Source organism: Taudactylus pleione, unplaced genomic scaffold (genome assembly GCF_031769625.1).
Source record: "Taudactylus pleione unplaced genomic scaffold, aTauple2 ptg000046l, whole genome shotgun sequence".
Taxonomy (NCBI): domain Eukaryota; kingdom Metazoa; phylum Chordata; class Amphibia; order Anura; family Myobatrachidae; genus Taudactylus; species Taudactylus pleione.
In genome coordinates, this window is record NW_028284448.1 from 7808649 (window position 1) to 7825507 (window position 16859).

The following is a 16859-nucleotide window of genomic DNA, read 5'->3' on the forward strand; positions in this document are numbered from 1 at the left end:
CTGTATATTTACAGGTGACTGATATTGCTGATGCCATGATCCTAAAGCAGCTTTTTGAAAACCTGTTTCAAAATGGAGTGGTTGTCGTGGCTACTTCCAACAGGCCTCCTGAAGGTAAATTTAAAGCAAGTGAAAAAACATATTATTTATATGTATGTAGGAGATGATATGTATGCTTTATTAATATTTATTCAAAATACGTGATTCAGTAAACTATCCTCTAATGTGTGTGAATAGGCATCGCAATTCAGTGTGAGTATCCTGATATTTAGGAGGATTTAAGAGATAAATTCCTGGATTACCGTGACTGGGGAGTAAATTAGTATACAAACAGAATTGTGTGGGTTTTTTTTTTTGTAAAATAGGCTATTTTAGATATATACTTTCAATCACTAAGATATGCACATATTTTAGTGTTTAAAATCCATTTATACATAGCTCCCAACTGTCCAGATTTTGGAGGGACAGTCCCACGTTGATGACTCCATCCAAAGGTAGAACTTCTGGAGGCAGTGGAATCACTGGCTTCCTAGCGCCTACTGTCGGAGAGGCACCAGCTGCACAGGTGGCGGTTATAGATGGATCTATTTGTGGGGCCCGGGGAGCCACTGTTTCATCTGCAGGCACCACTAGCGCCGGCTAGTGCAATAAAGTTTTTCTCTGTTTATTGTGAGTTGCAATAAACAATAAAACAGTCAGAGGACCACGGCATGTAGAGGATCAGGCAGACGCAGCCAGAAGACCCAGGAGAAAGTAAGTGGAGCCGGAGGAATGTGGGAGAAGGAGTTGGAGAGACACAGCAAGGCAGGCAGTAGAAACAATGGGGACTGACTGGAGAGACAGTGGGGACTGGCAGGATAGAAAGAGGTGGGCCGGCTGGAGAGACACTGGGGGTGCTGGCTGGAGAGACACTGGGGGTGCTGGCTGGAGAGACACTGGGGGTGCTGGCTGGAGGGACTCTGAAGAATGGCTAGAGAGACAGATGGGGTCTGAATAGAGCTAAATGGACATTGGAGGGCTGGAGGAAGCCAGAGCCACCAGGGGGAATGGGGGCACCACCATCTATTTTGTCCTTGGGCGCCTGGCATGAATGTACGCCCCTGGTTCCATCATCACGTTCCAAACTGCATTGTTCTGATCTGCCCAGCAGATAGGGGGGCACTGTTCATTCACATTGGCATGGTACAGCAATAGCAAATGGGTGTCGCTGGTGTTTGCTGCAGGGAAAAGGTTATTTGCGAGGGACAGGAAGGGAGAAGAGTCGGCCTAGTGGTTTTCAGTGGTATGATTTATATGTAAAAACTAATTTATTTGTGGATCGTACAATTCTTTACAGTGCTAATATATTTCATACAAGCTGGGATACCCGACGTTGCCCGGGTTGAAGACTGGAAACTGAAGTACACCTGCAGTCTTTATTTGTTACATTGTCCTTGCCTATAACCCCATTCTATTGATCCTCAAAAGGACCTCACTGTTTGCTAACATGCATACAAACAGTGGCGTAACTATTGTGGGTGCAAGGGGTGCAGCTGGTATGGTGCCCAAGCTGCTTCTGTGGCCTGCCGCTCCCCCTGCACCAAGTCACGCACACAAGATGGGCAGGTCTAGTCAGGGCCGCCGAGGGTTGCCTGTGTGTCAACAACGTTGTTTTGGTGCCGGCCCGACAATTGATTACAGCTGTGCACTGGCAGGCAGACATGGCAAAACAGCGCCACCGGTTGCAAGGCAATCGGAGCTCGCGGAACGGCAGCCAATCAGCAGTGGCCGCTCCGATTGGCTCGTGACCAGCGCCAGATTCCAATTGCGCTGGCGCTGTCTGTCCATATCTGCCGCTGCACCCGCTATAATTATCTGGTAACCCAGCACCAAATACACACCTGCTCGCTGCTGATGGCACACAGGGGGAGGCGAGAGGCTGCTGGTGCTGGAGGGACACAGGGAGTTGAGTTGCTGGGGGGGGGGCAATATGTATAAGGGGCAGTACTGTGTGGCATAATGTGTAAGTGGTACTACTATTGTGTGGAATAAAGTGTTACATGGGGCACTACTACCATGTGGCATGTAAAGGGCATTACTGTGTGGCATGATGGATAAGGGTCACTACTATTGCCTGGCATAATGTGTATAAGGGATACTAATGTGTGGCATAACATGAATGGACCCTGTTGGGGGCAAATGTACGTGGGTTGTTTTTTTTTACCTCTGAGGGTGCCTTTTAAGAACTTGCTATGTGGCCCCCAAATTTCTAGTTACATTCTTGCATGCAAACAGAGGACTGACTGATATATATATGGTCAGTTTTAAAAAGGACTAAAGGGGTACATCCACTAGCAGACATAGAAACAACTGCACAATTACGACATTGTACTCGTGCAGTCGTTTCTCAGTCTGTGCTGTGCCTACACTGAACCAGCAGTCGTTCAGTGTAGGCACATCAATCATCCCCTAACATGCTCTACCTGACGTTATCATCAGGTTGAATAGCATGTTCGGGCGATGATTGATGTCCGAAACAAACAGCGCGTGCGCAGTTAGTGTCCTATTACTGAGCGATTGCACAATTACGATGTCGTAATCGTGGAATTGCTCAGTTATGTCGCGTAGTGGATACGCGGCATAACTCTGGATTTAATATGAACTTCTATGAGTAATAAAGCTTGCTCAGCCTGAGTTTAAAAAGATACATTTGTAGCTTTTTTGGCAGACTGCCAATTTCCACTGGGGCCAGCCACGAAACCTGTCTAATGTAAGACTGTCCCCATTTTTAGGGATTGTGTGACAGTGTGTGGCCCTGATGAAGTTCAGACCTAGGCAAAAACCTAATCCTGTTTAAACCACACCACCATGACAGATTTGGTGGAGCTAGGTCCAAAACTCTGGCCATGCATAAAGGACAAACAGACAGACACACTTTCTCGCTTATTATATAGATTTTCCATTGCAATTCACATAGTAAACGATCTTTGGGCCTGATTCAGCAGCATTCATAGATGCAACTGCGTATGCAGATAGGCCAATTGTTGACCAGTGCGTGTGCGTAAAAGCCTTACATGCGCGTGCTCTGAGATCGCACTGTGATAATGGAAGCACAGAGGCAGCCATCGCAGAGTGAGTGACAGGCTGTGAACATTTGAGGGTGGTGACGGTGGAGTAGTCATAAACATGACTGTTTGAATGCCAATTCATGGGCGTGCATAAATTAGCCACTGCGATTGCATACACCTCTTGAGTACATATTGCGTGAGACGAGACTTGCAGTTTCTGTGGCTGGTCAGACCTGGTGTAAATTATGCGCGAGGGACCGATGTGTGTCAAGGTACTGAATTATATGCTGGATTTCGACAGTGTGGATGTGGGAAAGCAGCAGTGGGCGTCTCTATGCCTGCCGTGAAGTGACAGGCATTAGCATACATTCGCAGCTGCGTTCCATATGGATTCGCAGCTGCATACGCAATAGCGATCCTTGCAGAATCAAGCCCTTATGGTGCGTACAGACGTAGCAATCAACCAGCGTTACTATATATCGTTATCGTTCAATTCGTTCTTTTAAATAGCTACGTGTGTACGCACCATTAGTTTTTTTTTTTTTTTAAAGAATTTGTAGTTTTATTCCCCTTTCTCATCTTTATTGTCAAGAATCTTTTCATAATAAACATGTTTTGTTTACTTTTTCAAAATAAATATAACATTGTAATATAATATATTTTAAGACTGTAATCTCTTACGAACAAAGCCCTCTTCCCTCACTTTTATCTCCTCCTCCGTGCTTACAGTGGCCCTGAACCTGGGATCTGCACCGACCTATCAGGGTACAGGTTTCTGCCAGAACAAACTCTGGTCCTGATTCAGCAAGGATCGCAATTGCAAATCTGCACGCAGGCTGGGATCACCATCACGACCATCGGTGGTCGATGGTTGCGTTAGTGGACGACGCCGAGCCTACAGCCAGCTGAGTAAACCTTAGCTTACTCAGACTGGCCCGGCTTGCGAGCCCAGGACACTGTTGATCAACGCACATCCTGGCCTGGCCACTCCCGGAAAACGCCGTCCGCCCCTCCATTGCCCCTTAAATGCCTCTGCCTGTCAACCAGGCAGAGGCATTCAAGAATCTGCGTGCAACTACGCAGAACCCATTCTGCACATTCGCAAAATGGGTCCTGCGTACGCGCAGTTTCCCAATAAGCTAGTATCAGCGATCAGCAGTGCTGAATCAGGCCCTCTGATGTTATCAAGATTTTATATGCAGAATTGGTTAAGTCTCTAATTTGTCTCAATCTCAGCATTTTACACTGTATATCCTGTTATACTTGCATTTTATCTGTATATGTACTCTGTAAGTAACAAGGCACCATATAATAATAATAATAATAATAATAAATCATAAACATCCTTACTACACAACGGGAAGTAGCCAACCATAGGCAATCAGTAAGAATGGTAAATAGTGAATAAAAGTATCGATGCCTCTTTAAAACCTCTATGCAATCCTGTCTATACCTTCTAAAATTGTTCAATTTAGCGTAATGAGTCGCACAGTAAATAAATGCTTTCAGACTTTGAATGTGGTTCCAAAGCACAAAAAGTTATTATTCAATATAAAAAACAGATGGTTACATGCTGTGATCTAAAGACAATTAGCGCAAATAAATCATACAGACCCAAGGTACAGTTGTTATGTACGCACGCGCTCTGGGCCCAGATACCGGCATCAGCATTAGAAACCTCCGTCAACAGCACAGCAAGAAGACTCAAGACTGGGGTCAGAGGGCGCACATATATACTCTTACAGGGATAGGCAATACAATAGACAAGTTTGACATGATTCCATTGGTTCTTCTTAAAGCTGCTTCTGTTACAGGATAGATCATAGGTCAATTCGAATGGACACAAACAGCCTCTTAACAACCCTTTGTGTCCTTTTTCCCGCTGCATGCTAATCTAAGCTGCTAACATTACAGAGTACATTTTAATGTTTTAACTCTCTATAGTCCATAGTTTGCAGACGCATGTTGCGATCTTCTCACCGATGATACCGGAAATCTGTGGAGACACAGTGGATCAGTACAACACCAAACACGGTCTGCTTACCATGTACTAAACCTTAGATATCAAATAACCTTTATTACACAACATTAATAATTACTGCATAAACCTTGGATATTACACTTTAATGCTAGGGAACCTTTTATGTAAGTGTGCAGTGCGTAAGTATTGGGGAACAGGGAAAAGACGCTAGTTAGTGTTGTGCGACTATGTGTTTTATGGAGTACACCATGGTACGTGGTTTGCAGGGATAATCATTTTATATGTTTTAATGACTGTCTGTATTTGTATGGTGAGGACCTTTAACTTCTTGTGTGGGAATCGCACAACGCTAAATAATAGCATCGCCGTATGTACTTATAATGGCAAGTTTCACTAAAATGGCGCTGAGCGGCCAGTCGCAAAATGGCATCTCATTGCCATTTGCAAAATGGCGTCGCCCCGATCTAATTTTAGACCGATCCTGTTTCAGCCAGTTATCCGGCTTCGACAGTACACCCTTTGATAGCAAAAAACATGCTATCATACTCTGATTTTAAAATTAATTTAGGCTTACATTATGAAATTTTATTTAATGTTATATTATGCGATGGCACAAGGTGGTTCTTAATCCATCAATAATGTGTCTCTAGGAGGGGACATAAAACTACCCCTATATGCACACCGCGGATCTTGGGAAAGATGTGGTGATGCACCAATCCTATAAAGGAAGTCTTGAGGGGGAATAGGGACTTACATTATTCAAAAATAACATGTTAATAACACATTTTATGCATGTCTAAATATTATACATTATATGATGGTATTTCCTAGTTCAGGGTTATAATGCAGTCCTACATTTACCTCAGTATTCATATTGTTACCACTGACCACCATCTTGATTTCATTCCTTTGATTCACCTTATCTTTACATTTTCCACATTTCAACACAATAGGAACACACCTGACACATATGCCAATTACTATGATAACACCCAGTATAAGGATCAGGAGTTTACCTATGCTCGCACTCATTTCCTGGATCCACTCCCCTAGACCTGAGAACCTTCACTGGGTTCAACCATGAAACCCATTCCTCTACCTTCTCCTCTACTTCAGCCACTGAAGCATTATGGTTCTTTCAAAATTCCCATTTTAGCTGCAGAATTTCATCCATCTTCCGGTCTATTACCTCCTTGGGATCGATGGTATCATTTGTATTGTAAGTGCAACACTTTACTCCAAATTGGGTGTCCAAAGTTACGCAATACCCTCTGGTGACAGCTGTTAAATAATTTAACACTAGTCTATGTTGCACCAGTTCTTTCTTGTATGCTTGCAATTCCCTACCTGTATACCTGAATGTGTCATCATACATCTCGGTGATATTATCTATCAATTTAGCAAGGTCTTGGATATATCTGAAATTTTGTGTACCCCGAGCGATCCTGGTGGGATCCAGTGCTACCAAAACTTGAAAGCCAGTTGTCTCACTAATTAACTGAGTGGCTTTATGCACGTCACCAAGTATCATATTTCTTTTGTCTCTGTGTTCATACTGTGTGTGAAGATATGGTGATGGTGTGTTTTTATGAATACCAAGCATTTCACCATGTTGGAGGGTCATAACCTCTGGGACTACTCTTCCCAGGTAACACAAACCTTTGGAACTCGGAGAGAGCCACTTATACGCTTTCCTTCCACATATAAAATATACATTATTGGGGAGAACATAAGGAATAGTAAACATCATTATCGTCGTACACATTTCCCTGGCAAGTGATCCTACTTCAGGTTCTCCCATTTGACTCATACAAGTTTCGGGTTGTAATATCTTGGCACAATACCCTTCCGGTATCCTACCAATCATTTCTTTGGTGGGACTCAGTGTATATTTATACTGGAAGTGTCTTCCACTCGACCTAATTGTGCGTAACAGTTCATAATTCATAGGCTCACGATCAGCTCTTAGTGAGAAGGTCTTCATCTGATTATTCCCAGTCACCTCCCAACTTCCTGGTTCATTGGAGTTGGTGATGTTTAAACATAAAAGTGAGTTATCTACTTGGTATTTGTGGAGTTTAAAATGGGGTGGTTTGGTATTAAGAAATTTTCCATCCAGTGTCTTCCCTTTTTGCAATTCTAAAATTTCAGAGATATTTAATGGGAATGGCACTAATCCTACATTATGTTGTCCTTGGGGCACGTGAGAGCACACCCAACAGTCGGTTTGGTTCAAAATTTTGCCCACCATGGTGTGATAATCCTCTAAAGGATACCCACCCCAATACTGGTTATACTTAGTTTGACACTGTTCGATGCATCTCTCGTTGACTACGGACCCACAGAACTCACACATACAATAATCCTCAGACGATAGACCTTCACATTGTCTCTGAGTATCCAAAATAGCAGATCTCTTAACAATTACAGTACTAAGATTGGTCAGACACTCCCCTGATTGGCATAGCACTCCTCCTCTCGACTCCACTCCATCAATACTGCCATTAGCTCCCATCTCCTCTGTCGGTCCCCCGTCACAGAAACCAGAGATCCACGAACAAACCAGGATGATGGAAACTCTGGAAGAGAATACAAAAATGAACACAGCAGACCAGTCCATTGCCGTAGCAAGGACCTGCAAATTTCTTTAGTTCAGATATCTAACTGCAACCTTTTAACCCTCCTGGAACAAGCTCGCGATCGACAGGTCCACGTTATCAGCCTCGTCTCTGCCTTGTTTCTCCACCGGTTAGTTGACCTTCTTGCATTGAGTGGAATGGACCCAGGTATCCCTCTCGGCCACCTTCAAAGATGTGGTACTCGTCAACAACACCTGATACGGACCTTCCCAACGATCAGTCAAACAACCTTAACACAAGAAATTTCTGATCATAACATATTCTCCAGGTTCAACATCATGACAGTTTGTTTCAGGCATATCATGGGACAACAATTTCAGTTTCTGCTGTTGCTGTCTTAACTGTTTACTCATTGTAATAAGATACCTTACAGTGACCTCGTTGTTACCTTTCAAATCTTCCTGCAGACTTATAATCAAATGAGGTTGTCTTTCAAACAGTATTTTAAAGGGGGAGAGGCATGCTGCATATCATTTTAATCAGCATAAGCTGCTTGTGCTATTAATTCACATCGCTGTGTGATTCAGACGCATTTGAAGGTAAAAAGTCGCATAAAAGACGCTTGCGCTACCGAGTCATGCCATTCATCACGTCTCAGTGAAAGCTGTGCGTGCCTGTGACCCCTGTCTGAGCCCATGAGATGAAGAAAAAAATAAAATATATATATATATATATTTTTTTTTTTAACAGTACAGGACTCACACACATACTGTACTATTATTATTTAATACTTTATTACATGTTCTTCTATAGCACTGATTCCATGACCAAAATGCTGTACTATAATGTACCGAATCACAGCTTCTGTCAGTCAATCATCGGGTGGTGATACAGAAAATGCATTGTAAATCTGACGCATGCCCTGTGTAGTTTAGGAAAAGTGACACCTGGTGGACAAATCGTTGTATTACACGATATGACTTTTTTCCAGTGCTACGCTATGTTCCGTTACGAAACATTCTGTGTGGCGCGACTCAAGGCTACTGTGTGGCGCGAGATGCATGGCGTGCTACATGGCTGTATGGAGCAACAAACTAGCTGGGCACATCAGTAGCTGACAATGGGCCTGATTGAGATTTGGGAATAGAGTAAGATAGAGCAAGTAACTGTGCACCTGGACAAACTATGTTGCAATGCATGGTGTACAAATATATACTTTTGTTTTTTGCATGTGGGGTAAATACTGGCTGCTTTTGCATGTATCCCATAGATTCTGGCCAGTTTAATTTTTAATTTTTACACATTTTTAGATTTCAAAATGGACACACTGATCCCAAATCTAACTCTCTGCACATTTTGAATCTTCCCCACCTACAGTGCTACATGCTTTCACCAAGATGCACAGCTACTTGCTCTTTCTTACTCTATTCCCAAAGCTGAATCAGGCCCAATGTCCGTAGATGAGAATTACACTTTAGGTGACAATAGTGCCTTCAACATTCCAGGGTGCTATCTATATTTTATTGAAATAGATCACCCCCCCTCCTCCCCCCAGAAAAACTGCTTTCCAGTACTTTTGAAAAATAAAAATAATGATTCTTGCTAACTTACCTGCTCCTGGCTGGAAAGGCTGCAGATGCACTGATGTCTGAAGCAGCACGCTGTCCAGGATCAAGGGTCAAACGCAGGATTTCTAGAGAAGAGAAGGTTTCTAAATTTTAGGTTTTTAAAAAGCATAAAGGACTTGCCACAATCAGCCGATACCAGACACTTATTCGAAGGCCCTGTAAAATTAATGTATGCCTGCACAATACATGAATGTGGCAATTCAAATACTGGTAATGACAGGGAAGTGTCAGAGAAACAGTTGGAATATCATGGCCTTCAGCAGTTTCCCTCGCACCCCACAGACATTTGCAGGTAAATGTGCAATGTTGGAGTACCATCACTGAGATTTGAATTGCCCCCAGAGGGCTTGATTTTGAGTCTATGTTGGACGCAGTGGAGCTATTTTTTTTCTTACTGCGCAGTCGCACATGCATCCCAATTGTGTTCTTACAGAGTCGCAGTAGTGATTTTAGACACACTGAGAAGTGCATTTAAATGTATTGGGCGCTTCTGGGAGGTGACTGGGAGTTGGCTATTCAGACGCATGAACTTATAGCATCTTATTCGCCACGAGGGGAGAGCTTGGGGGAAGCCCAGCACCTTCGTAAGTGCTGGGCATGCCCCACAGTGTGATGAATTGGGGGTGTTCCGCAAGGACACACTCCCTTTCCGGAATGCGAATGCCAGCTAATGTTTTTATTTTTTTTGGGGGGGGGCGCCACTGGGAACTTTTGCCCTGAGCTCCGCAATGTCTAGAACCGGCCCTGATCCCCACCCAACTTGTCCTTCACATCCCCACTCATCTTGTCCCTCACATCTCTCCCAACTTGTCTCTTGCATGCATTCCTATCAAGCAGTTTTTTGTGTAACAGGCCCCCTGCCTACCAGCTACCCCCCCACCCTTCCTTTTCCACTTACCTTATTGTCCACTATGAGTGCACAGGAACTGTCAGGGCTGCCCATCTCCTCTCTCATCAAATTTGTGGTCTGCAGACTGCATTCCCAATTCATCAATGCAGGAACTGGTCCAGCCAGTGGGTGGTGAAACAATGTTGCGGCTAAGGCAGACAATAGGGAGGGAGGTGAGGGGAGATGAAAGGATGGGAGTTGGTACACTTAGTGACTGCTCCCAGGCACATACTGTAGATAAGTCAACACGATTCAGATATAGGTATGGGAGGTGCCTAGGTGGGAGCAACCATATATTTGATTGGGTGGGGGTTTCAGTAGGGGCTGGCTGGCCGATGCAGGAAACAGCAGAGAGCGGAGACCGGACAATCACTAAGTCCAGATCACCTGGCTTTGAAGGCCTGTCCCCAGCCCCAATAGTAGTTTGCAGGGTAAAAATGTCCCCCCCCCTTAAATCTGCCACAGATTATATCTTCGTTTTGTTACGTTTTATTTGTTATGATTCCTATGACCCTTCTTGTGCCGTATAAATAAAATATAATAATAATTATGCTGTACTCTAGGTAGAGCATCATTACAGCCCACAGGTGTCACAATTGCAGTTGCTGTTCACTTTGAAGTTGTATCAGTAACTCTGGGCTCTCTATGGACAGCAAAATTCTAAACAATATGGAATTATAGCAATATATACGATCAAAATTTACATATTTGTAGAGCAGTGTTCTCTCTTTTTTCTCATTTAAACAACTTTCTTTCTATCAAGTCAGGACGGGTTGCGTCCATTTGCCTTCTGAGAGTTGTGACAGATTGCTCTGGCCCAAAAAATATGGACGCTGCTGGTCAGACTCAAGTGGCAGACCCGAGTCTGGGTCTTATGAATGTGGTGAAATGATTTGAGATGACACAGGCAGGTATACTACAATATTTGGCTGAGTGTTTTACCATGGCTTCTCAGTCTCAGAGTTGTTTCAGACTCTGTTATCCCCTGCATACCTCCACTCACTGCTGAAGATTTTGCTGGTAATCTGCAACTACATAATTCGGTTAAAGGGACCACTACTCACAATTGCTCACAGACCCCCCAGTCACCAAGTAAATTGAATCCTGCACGACTTGGAGTATTTCAGCAAATGTTAGAGCAGCTGTAAAAGCTTTTAACCAATATTATGCTGATTCTACCGGAACAAATTGCTTCTGATTCTGACAAAACCTCAACTCAGTATAATAAAGCCAAGGAGTTTGCTGATTTAGGAGCCTTAAAGACTGTTCTCTCCTTCTCTAAACCGAAAAGGGAGAAATATCAGAGTTTTCCACGGCCCAAGCTGTCAGAAGCCGAACGTCAGCAGCACAAGGAATTTCAACTTTGTCTTTACTATGGGGGTCCTGATCATTTTATAAAAGACTGTTCTCTGTGCAAATCAAGGAAGATTGACACGTCTCAGTGTCACAGCATTAATGCCAATGAACTATCTAGATTGTCACCTTCAGTTAAAGTTTCCACTACTAGGAGTGCTAAGGAAGTTGCCCAAAAAGTAACTCCAGTGCAAGATTGGGATCCAGTGATAAGAGCACCCTATTCCAGGTTTGGAAATCAAAAGAGAGTGTTCAGATCTCCCAAAATCAGTGAGAAGTCTGTTCTTGCAGTCTCAGGAGGAGTATCCGATATTCAAACTCCAGATGGAATATCCGATGTTCAGTCCTCAGCAGGGGTATCCGATGTTCAGTCCAAGCAGTGATATTCGATGTTCCAGCGCCAGCAGGGGTATCCGATACTTCAATTTCAACAAGGATATCCGATGCTCAGACTCTGGAAGAGTATCCGATGTTCAGACACCAGCAGGGGTGTTCGATGTTTTACCTGTAAGCAAGTTGTCCAATATTCCAACCCCAATGGGGGTATCCAATGTTCCAGCTGCAAGAGAGGGATTCGATGTTCCAGTACAAGCAGGGGTATCCAATGGTTCGGTTCCAGCAGGGGAATCCTTTGGTTCAGCTTCAAGAGACATATCCGATGTTTCACTCTCAAGAGAGTTGTTCGAATGCTCAACCCCAGGAGGGGTATCCGATGTTCTAGTCTCAGCAGTGGTATCCGATGTGTTAACCCCAGCAAGGGCAGACGATGTTTCGGCCTCAAGAGCAGTGACCGCTGTGCCAGCCTCAGAAGGGGTATCTGACTTTCCAGCCCCAGTGGGGACATCAGACTTTCCAGCCCCAGAGGGGGCATCCAATTCTATAGCCCCAGAGGGGGCATCTGACTTTGTAGCCCCAGAGGGGGCATCTGATTCTGTAGCCCTAGGAAGGGCATCTGACTTTGTAACACCAGGAGGGTTGTCTGATTTTACAGCTCCAGGAAAAATGTCTGAGTTGCCAACCCCAGAGAAGGTGTCTGAGTTGCCAACCCCAGAGAAGGTGTCTGAGTTGCAAACCCCAGAGAAGGTGTCTGAGTTGCCAACCCCAGAGAAGGTGTCTGAGTTGCAAACCCCAGAGAAGGTGTCTGAGTTGCCAACCCCAGAGAAGGTGTCTGAGTTGCCAACCCCAGAGAAGGTGTCTGAGTTGCCAACCCCAGAGAAGGTGTCTGAGTTGCCAACCCCCAGAGAAGGTGTCTGAGTTGCCAACCCCAGAGAAGGTGTCTGAGTTGCCAACCCCAGAAGAGGTGCCTGGGTTGCCAGCCCCAGGAGGGGTATCCAGTGCCTCAGCCACCAGGAGGGTTATCCAGTGCCTCAGCCCCAGGAGGGGTGTCCAGTGCCTCAGCCCCAGGAGGGGTATCCAATGCCTCAGCCCCAGGAGGGGAATCCAGTGCCTCAGCCCCAGGAGGGGTCTCTAGTGCTTCAGCCCCAGGAGGAGTCTCCAGTGTCTCAGCCCAAGAAGGGGTTTCCAGTGCCTCAGCCCTAGGGGAGATTTCCAGTGCATAGATCCTAGGAGGGATTCACAGTGCCATGGATACAGACATGGATTCCTGTTTGCCACTTAACAAGAGCATCACCACGTGGACATCTAGTACGGTCTAGACCCAGAAAGGGTCATCTAAACTTCCTGTTCCATCCAGTTCCAGTGTGTTCGGCCTTAATCCGGTTTTGACCTGTACAATTCCTGCCAGTTTAAGTGTCTCCAATCCCAATCCGGTTCTACCTATTCAGCCAAGTGAGAGCCCTCCATCTCCTGATTCCAAAAAAAGACTTAGAGTTCTCACAGATCAATGTAATACCTGCTGCAGTGGGCCCTTCACCTGATTCACTGCTTGGAAGTTCAGTGGATGATCGACCATCCGTTTATTTTGATGCAGATTTATATCAGTTTTACGCCTTGGCACGTCAATATCTTTCCGATGTGGATTCCGGATTGTTGCCTTCACTTACGCCTGCCGATGTGGTAAAATATTTCCTTTTGGCCTTTAGAGGTAAAGCTTTGGACTGGGCTAATCCACTCATAGAGATCAAGGATCCCATATTAGAAGATCTGTAAGCTTTCACTGAAGCGGTACTGCAAAGGTTTGCTCTAAAAGCATCGAGATCAGCACAAAGTCCACGGCCTGTGGTACTGCAAAAGTTTGCTCCAAAAGCCTCAAGATCAGCACAAGGTCCACAGCCTGCTGTATGGGACTTGGGGTCACTTCCTTGGCCCCTCTCCATGAAGGCTCCTCTAGGTATCCTGGTCCTTTGGATCCATCATCCACTTCTGGTGCTGTTTCCAAGGAAAAAAAGTTTATTCTGACTCTAGACTTGGATTCTGATTCTGATTCTGATCCTATAGCGAACGAAGCACCTTTCCCTGGAGGTCCTATGTTTAGAAAGGAAGTTTTCCTTGAACCAGAGATTCCGTCTCTTCCAGGTGGATCAAGACAGTCCCGAAAGGGCAAGAAGAATCGCTGAAAGCATTAATGGTTACATGTTTTCTGCTTCTCCAATGAAGAGTTGTGTTGATCTTCAAGATCTATTCAAGATATTTTTTCTCAAGTCATAGGGGTGTCCGGAGGCCACCCGTTAGGAGGGGGGTAATGTCACACTGTGCTCAAATTGTGTGACTTACTTTATACTATCCATTTGCTGCAGGTCAGGATTTCTACCTGACCTTGTTTGAGAACCATGCACTGACATCACCATCATGCACTATATCAGCTGCTAGCATTCTTCCAGTGGGAGTGCTCCTGCCTCAGCTGACCTCAGCAGCCTATCAGGGACTGGCAGCAGATTCATATCCCCTGTGAGAACTCACACTGGTGCCAGAGCAAAGAGTTGCCTCCCAGTGTTAAGTTCTATCCTGTGGATCCTTTGTGCAGAATACCATGACTGCCATCTGGCTCAATATCTACAGTTTCTGTGTCCTGATTTGTGCTGCTGTATTCCAGTTTAGGAATCACAAGCTGTTCCAGTGAACTTACTCAGCAAACATCAGTTGCAGTTTATTATCCAGCTCAGTGAAATCACCAGCAGCACTGATTAAAGGATTCCTGCAATCAGCCTCTGCAAATCTGTTCCTGACCCTTGCTTTGTTTCTGACCTGCTTCCGTCTAATCCCTGGTACTACATTTGGTAATCTGGTTTGACCTTGGGTATCCCCTGTGACCTGCACATGTCTGCTCCCTGGTACCTTGTTGTCCGTTTGGTTCTGACCCGGCCTGTTCACTATGCTGAAAGTCTCCACTCCATTCAGAATTCACCAGCACCTGTATAGGGGAACCTATTCTAGGGCCGCGACCTGTGTGTTGGACGCAACCAAGCCCATACCCTCTTGCGAGGGTCTCTGTTGTACACCGCCGGCACATTAGACTCCGCGCCTCAGAAATAGGTCACGCCAAACCCCAAATACGGGTTGTGTCCATTTGCCATCCGAGAGTTCTGACACCCAGTATGCTACTAAGACCTTCATCCACTTACTGGTCATCCCCAGATTGGACTACTGTAACCTCCTCCTATCTGGCCTCCCTGACTCCTGCCTCTCTCCACTCAAATCTGTTCTTAATGCTGCTGCCCAGCTCATCTTCCTCTTCAAACGTACTACATCTGTCTCCCCTCTCCTACAAGCCCTACACTGGCTCCCCTTTGCTTTCAGAACCCTATTCAAGCTTCTCACACTCACCTACAAAGCCCTCACCCATTCCTCTCCCAGTTACATCTCTGACCTTATCTCACTTCACACTCCCGTGCGCCCTCTTCACTTCACTAATATATGTTGCCTCTTCTGCCAACTGATTACTTCTTCCCATGACCGCCTCCAAGATTTTACACGTGCTGCTCCCTACCTCTGGAATGCGCTACTTCTTCCTGTCAACTCACTGCAATACTTCAAACAGGCTCTCAAGACCCACTTCTTCATCAAAGCCTTACATTTCTCATACTACCACTCTGTCCCATGCTCACTAACTACCCCATCTGTGTCACCCCTGTCTGTCAATCCCTAGCCTTTAGAATGTAAGCTCTCACAAGCAGGATCCCCTTCCCCCATGTGCTTTCCCTCCCTTTACTTTTACCCTCAGCACCTTACCCTTATCTTCTGCCACTGTAGTACTTATTTGAGGGTTATGACCGCTGTTGTGGCAATGTTTTTATATCAAGCACTTGTCCTGCATTGTCTTGTACTGCAAGTCATTGTTCTCTTGTTTTGCTCATTTGTTTATGTACTTTGTAAGGTGCTGCCGAACCCTTGTGGCGCTATATAAATAAAGGATAATAATAATATGTCACAGCCGCACTCTAGATCCACATAGAGCATAGTAAAGAAAACCACTTCTACAGTTCTCTTTAAACTTGAACAACATATAAAGATGTATCCTTTTCTTTTTGTGTTATGTTGGAATATGAAAACATTTGTGTACAGTAAAAAGCTGCTGTTTATTAAAGAGCATTTTGTTCTTAAGCTATACATGTTTAATACCTACTATTTAACGCAGAGATCTTATTAAAGCTCTGTTCTTTACTGATATTACTACTGTTCTAAGATCCAAACACTCTGTCTCCTCTGACAGTGTTTAACTGCCACCATTTAGAAAACATACTTGAAAGATAAAAATGTATCATGCAATGAACCTTGTTCTTTCATAGTTTTCATTACACAAAAAGGTTTGTGTAAGAGCTGTATGGAAACACCACAAGTTCAAGGTATTTTTTTACTTTTGTTTTAAATTATTATTCTTGTACTCAAAGGAAAGCTTTGAAAAGTTTACAAATAAAATATTCATAAGAGTAGGAGATTGAAGGAGAATGGTGTACTTCATAACCTTCCTAATTAGCATCACATTTAAATATGAGTAAAAAAGAAATATCCTCTTCAATGTAATCAATAGTCTTTTTATTAAGTGTCATAGAGTATTGTCTCTCGTTATGAATACATTTTGCTGAGTTTTTTTTCTATAGAAGTAAGTGATTTAATTGTTTTTGGCTTCTTTCTAGGGGATAGAGTGCTGTGCTGTCTTGTAAGACATAAAATAGTAATCATCTTAATTGGTAACACATTTTTGGGCTTATCTACATTGGTTGACTGCTTGCACTACCCTTAAAATTGAATGAGTATACCTTTGCCAGCCAGGGGCAGTAAGACGTGGGGCGGGTACTAAGTACCAATTCTCCCTTGTGGATCTGGTGGCTGTGTTGATGTTGGTTCCGGACAATTTGCTAATTTGTGACCCCCATCTCAGGTGTATTATGGGTAGGGAGAAAGTGACTGCCTAGAACGGTAGCTTCCTATGAGTTCATGCAGCGTCCCACCTGTCCTAAGCTGCACAGGCCATACTGGATTTTG

General features: G+C 44.4%; 1 protein-coding gene across 1 annotated transcript in view; it reads left to right on the top strand.

Moving 5' to 3' along the window:
• The window catches only part of AFG1L (AFG1 like ATPase), a 255712-nt gene that overhangs the window by 125934 nt on the left and 112919 nt on the right, over window positions 1–16859 (top strand). Inside the window, exon 6 of the mRNA XM_088460454.1 lies at window positions 15–114. Within this exon, the coding sequence (XP_088316580.1) occupies window positions 15–114 (100 nt within the window). The remainder of the gene's footprint in view (window positions 1–14; window positions 115–16859) is intronic.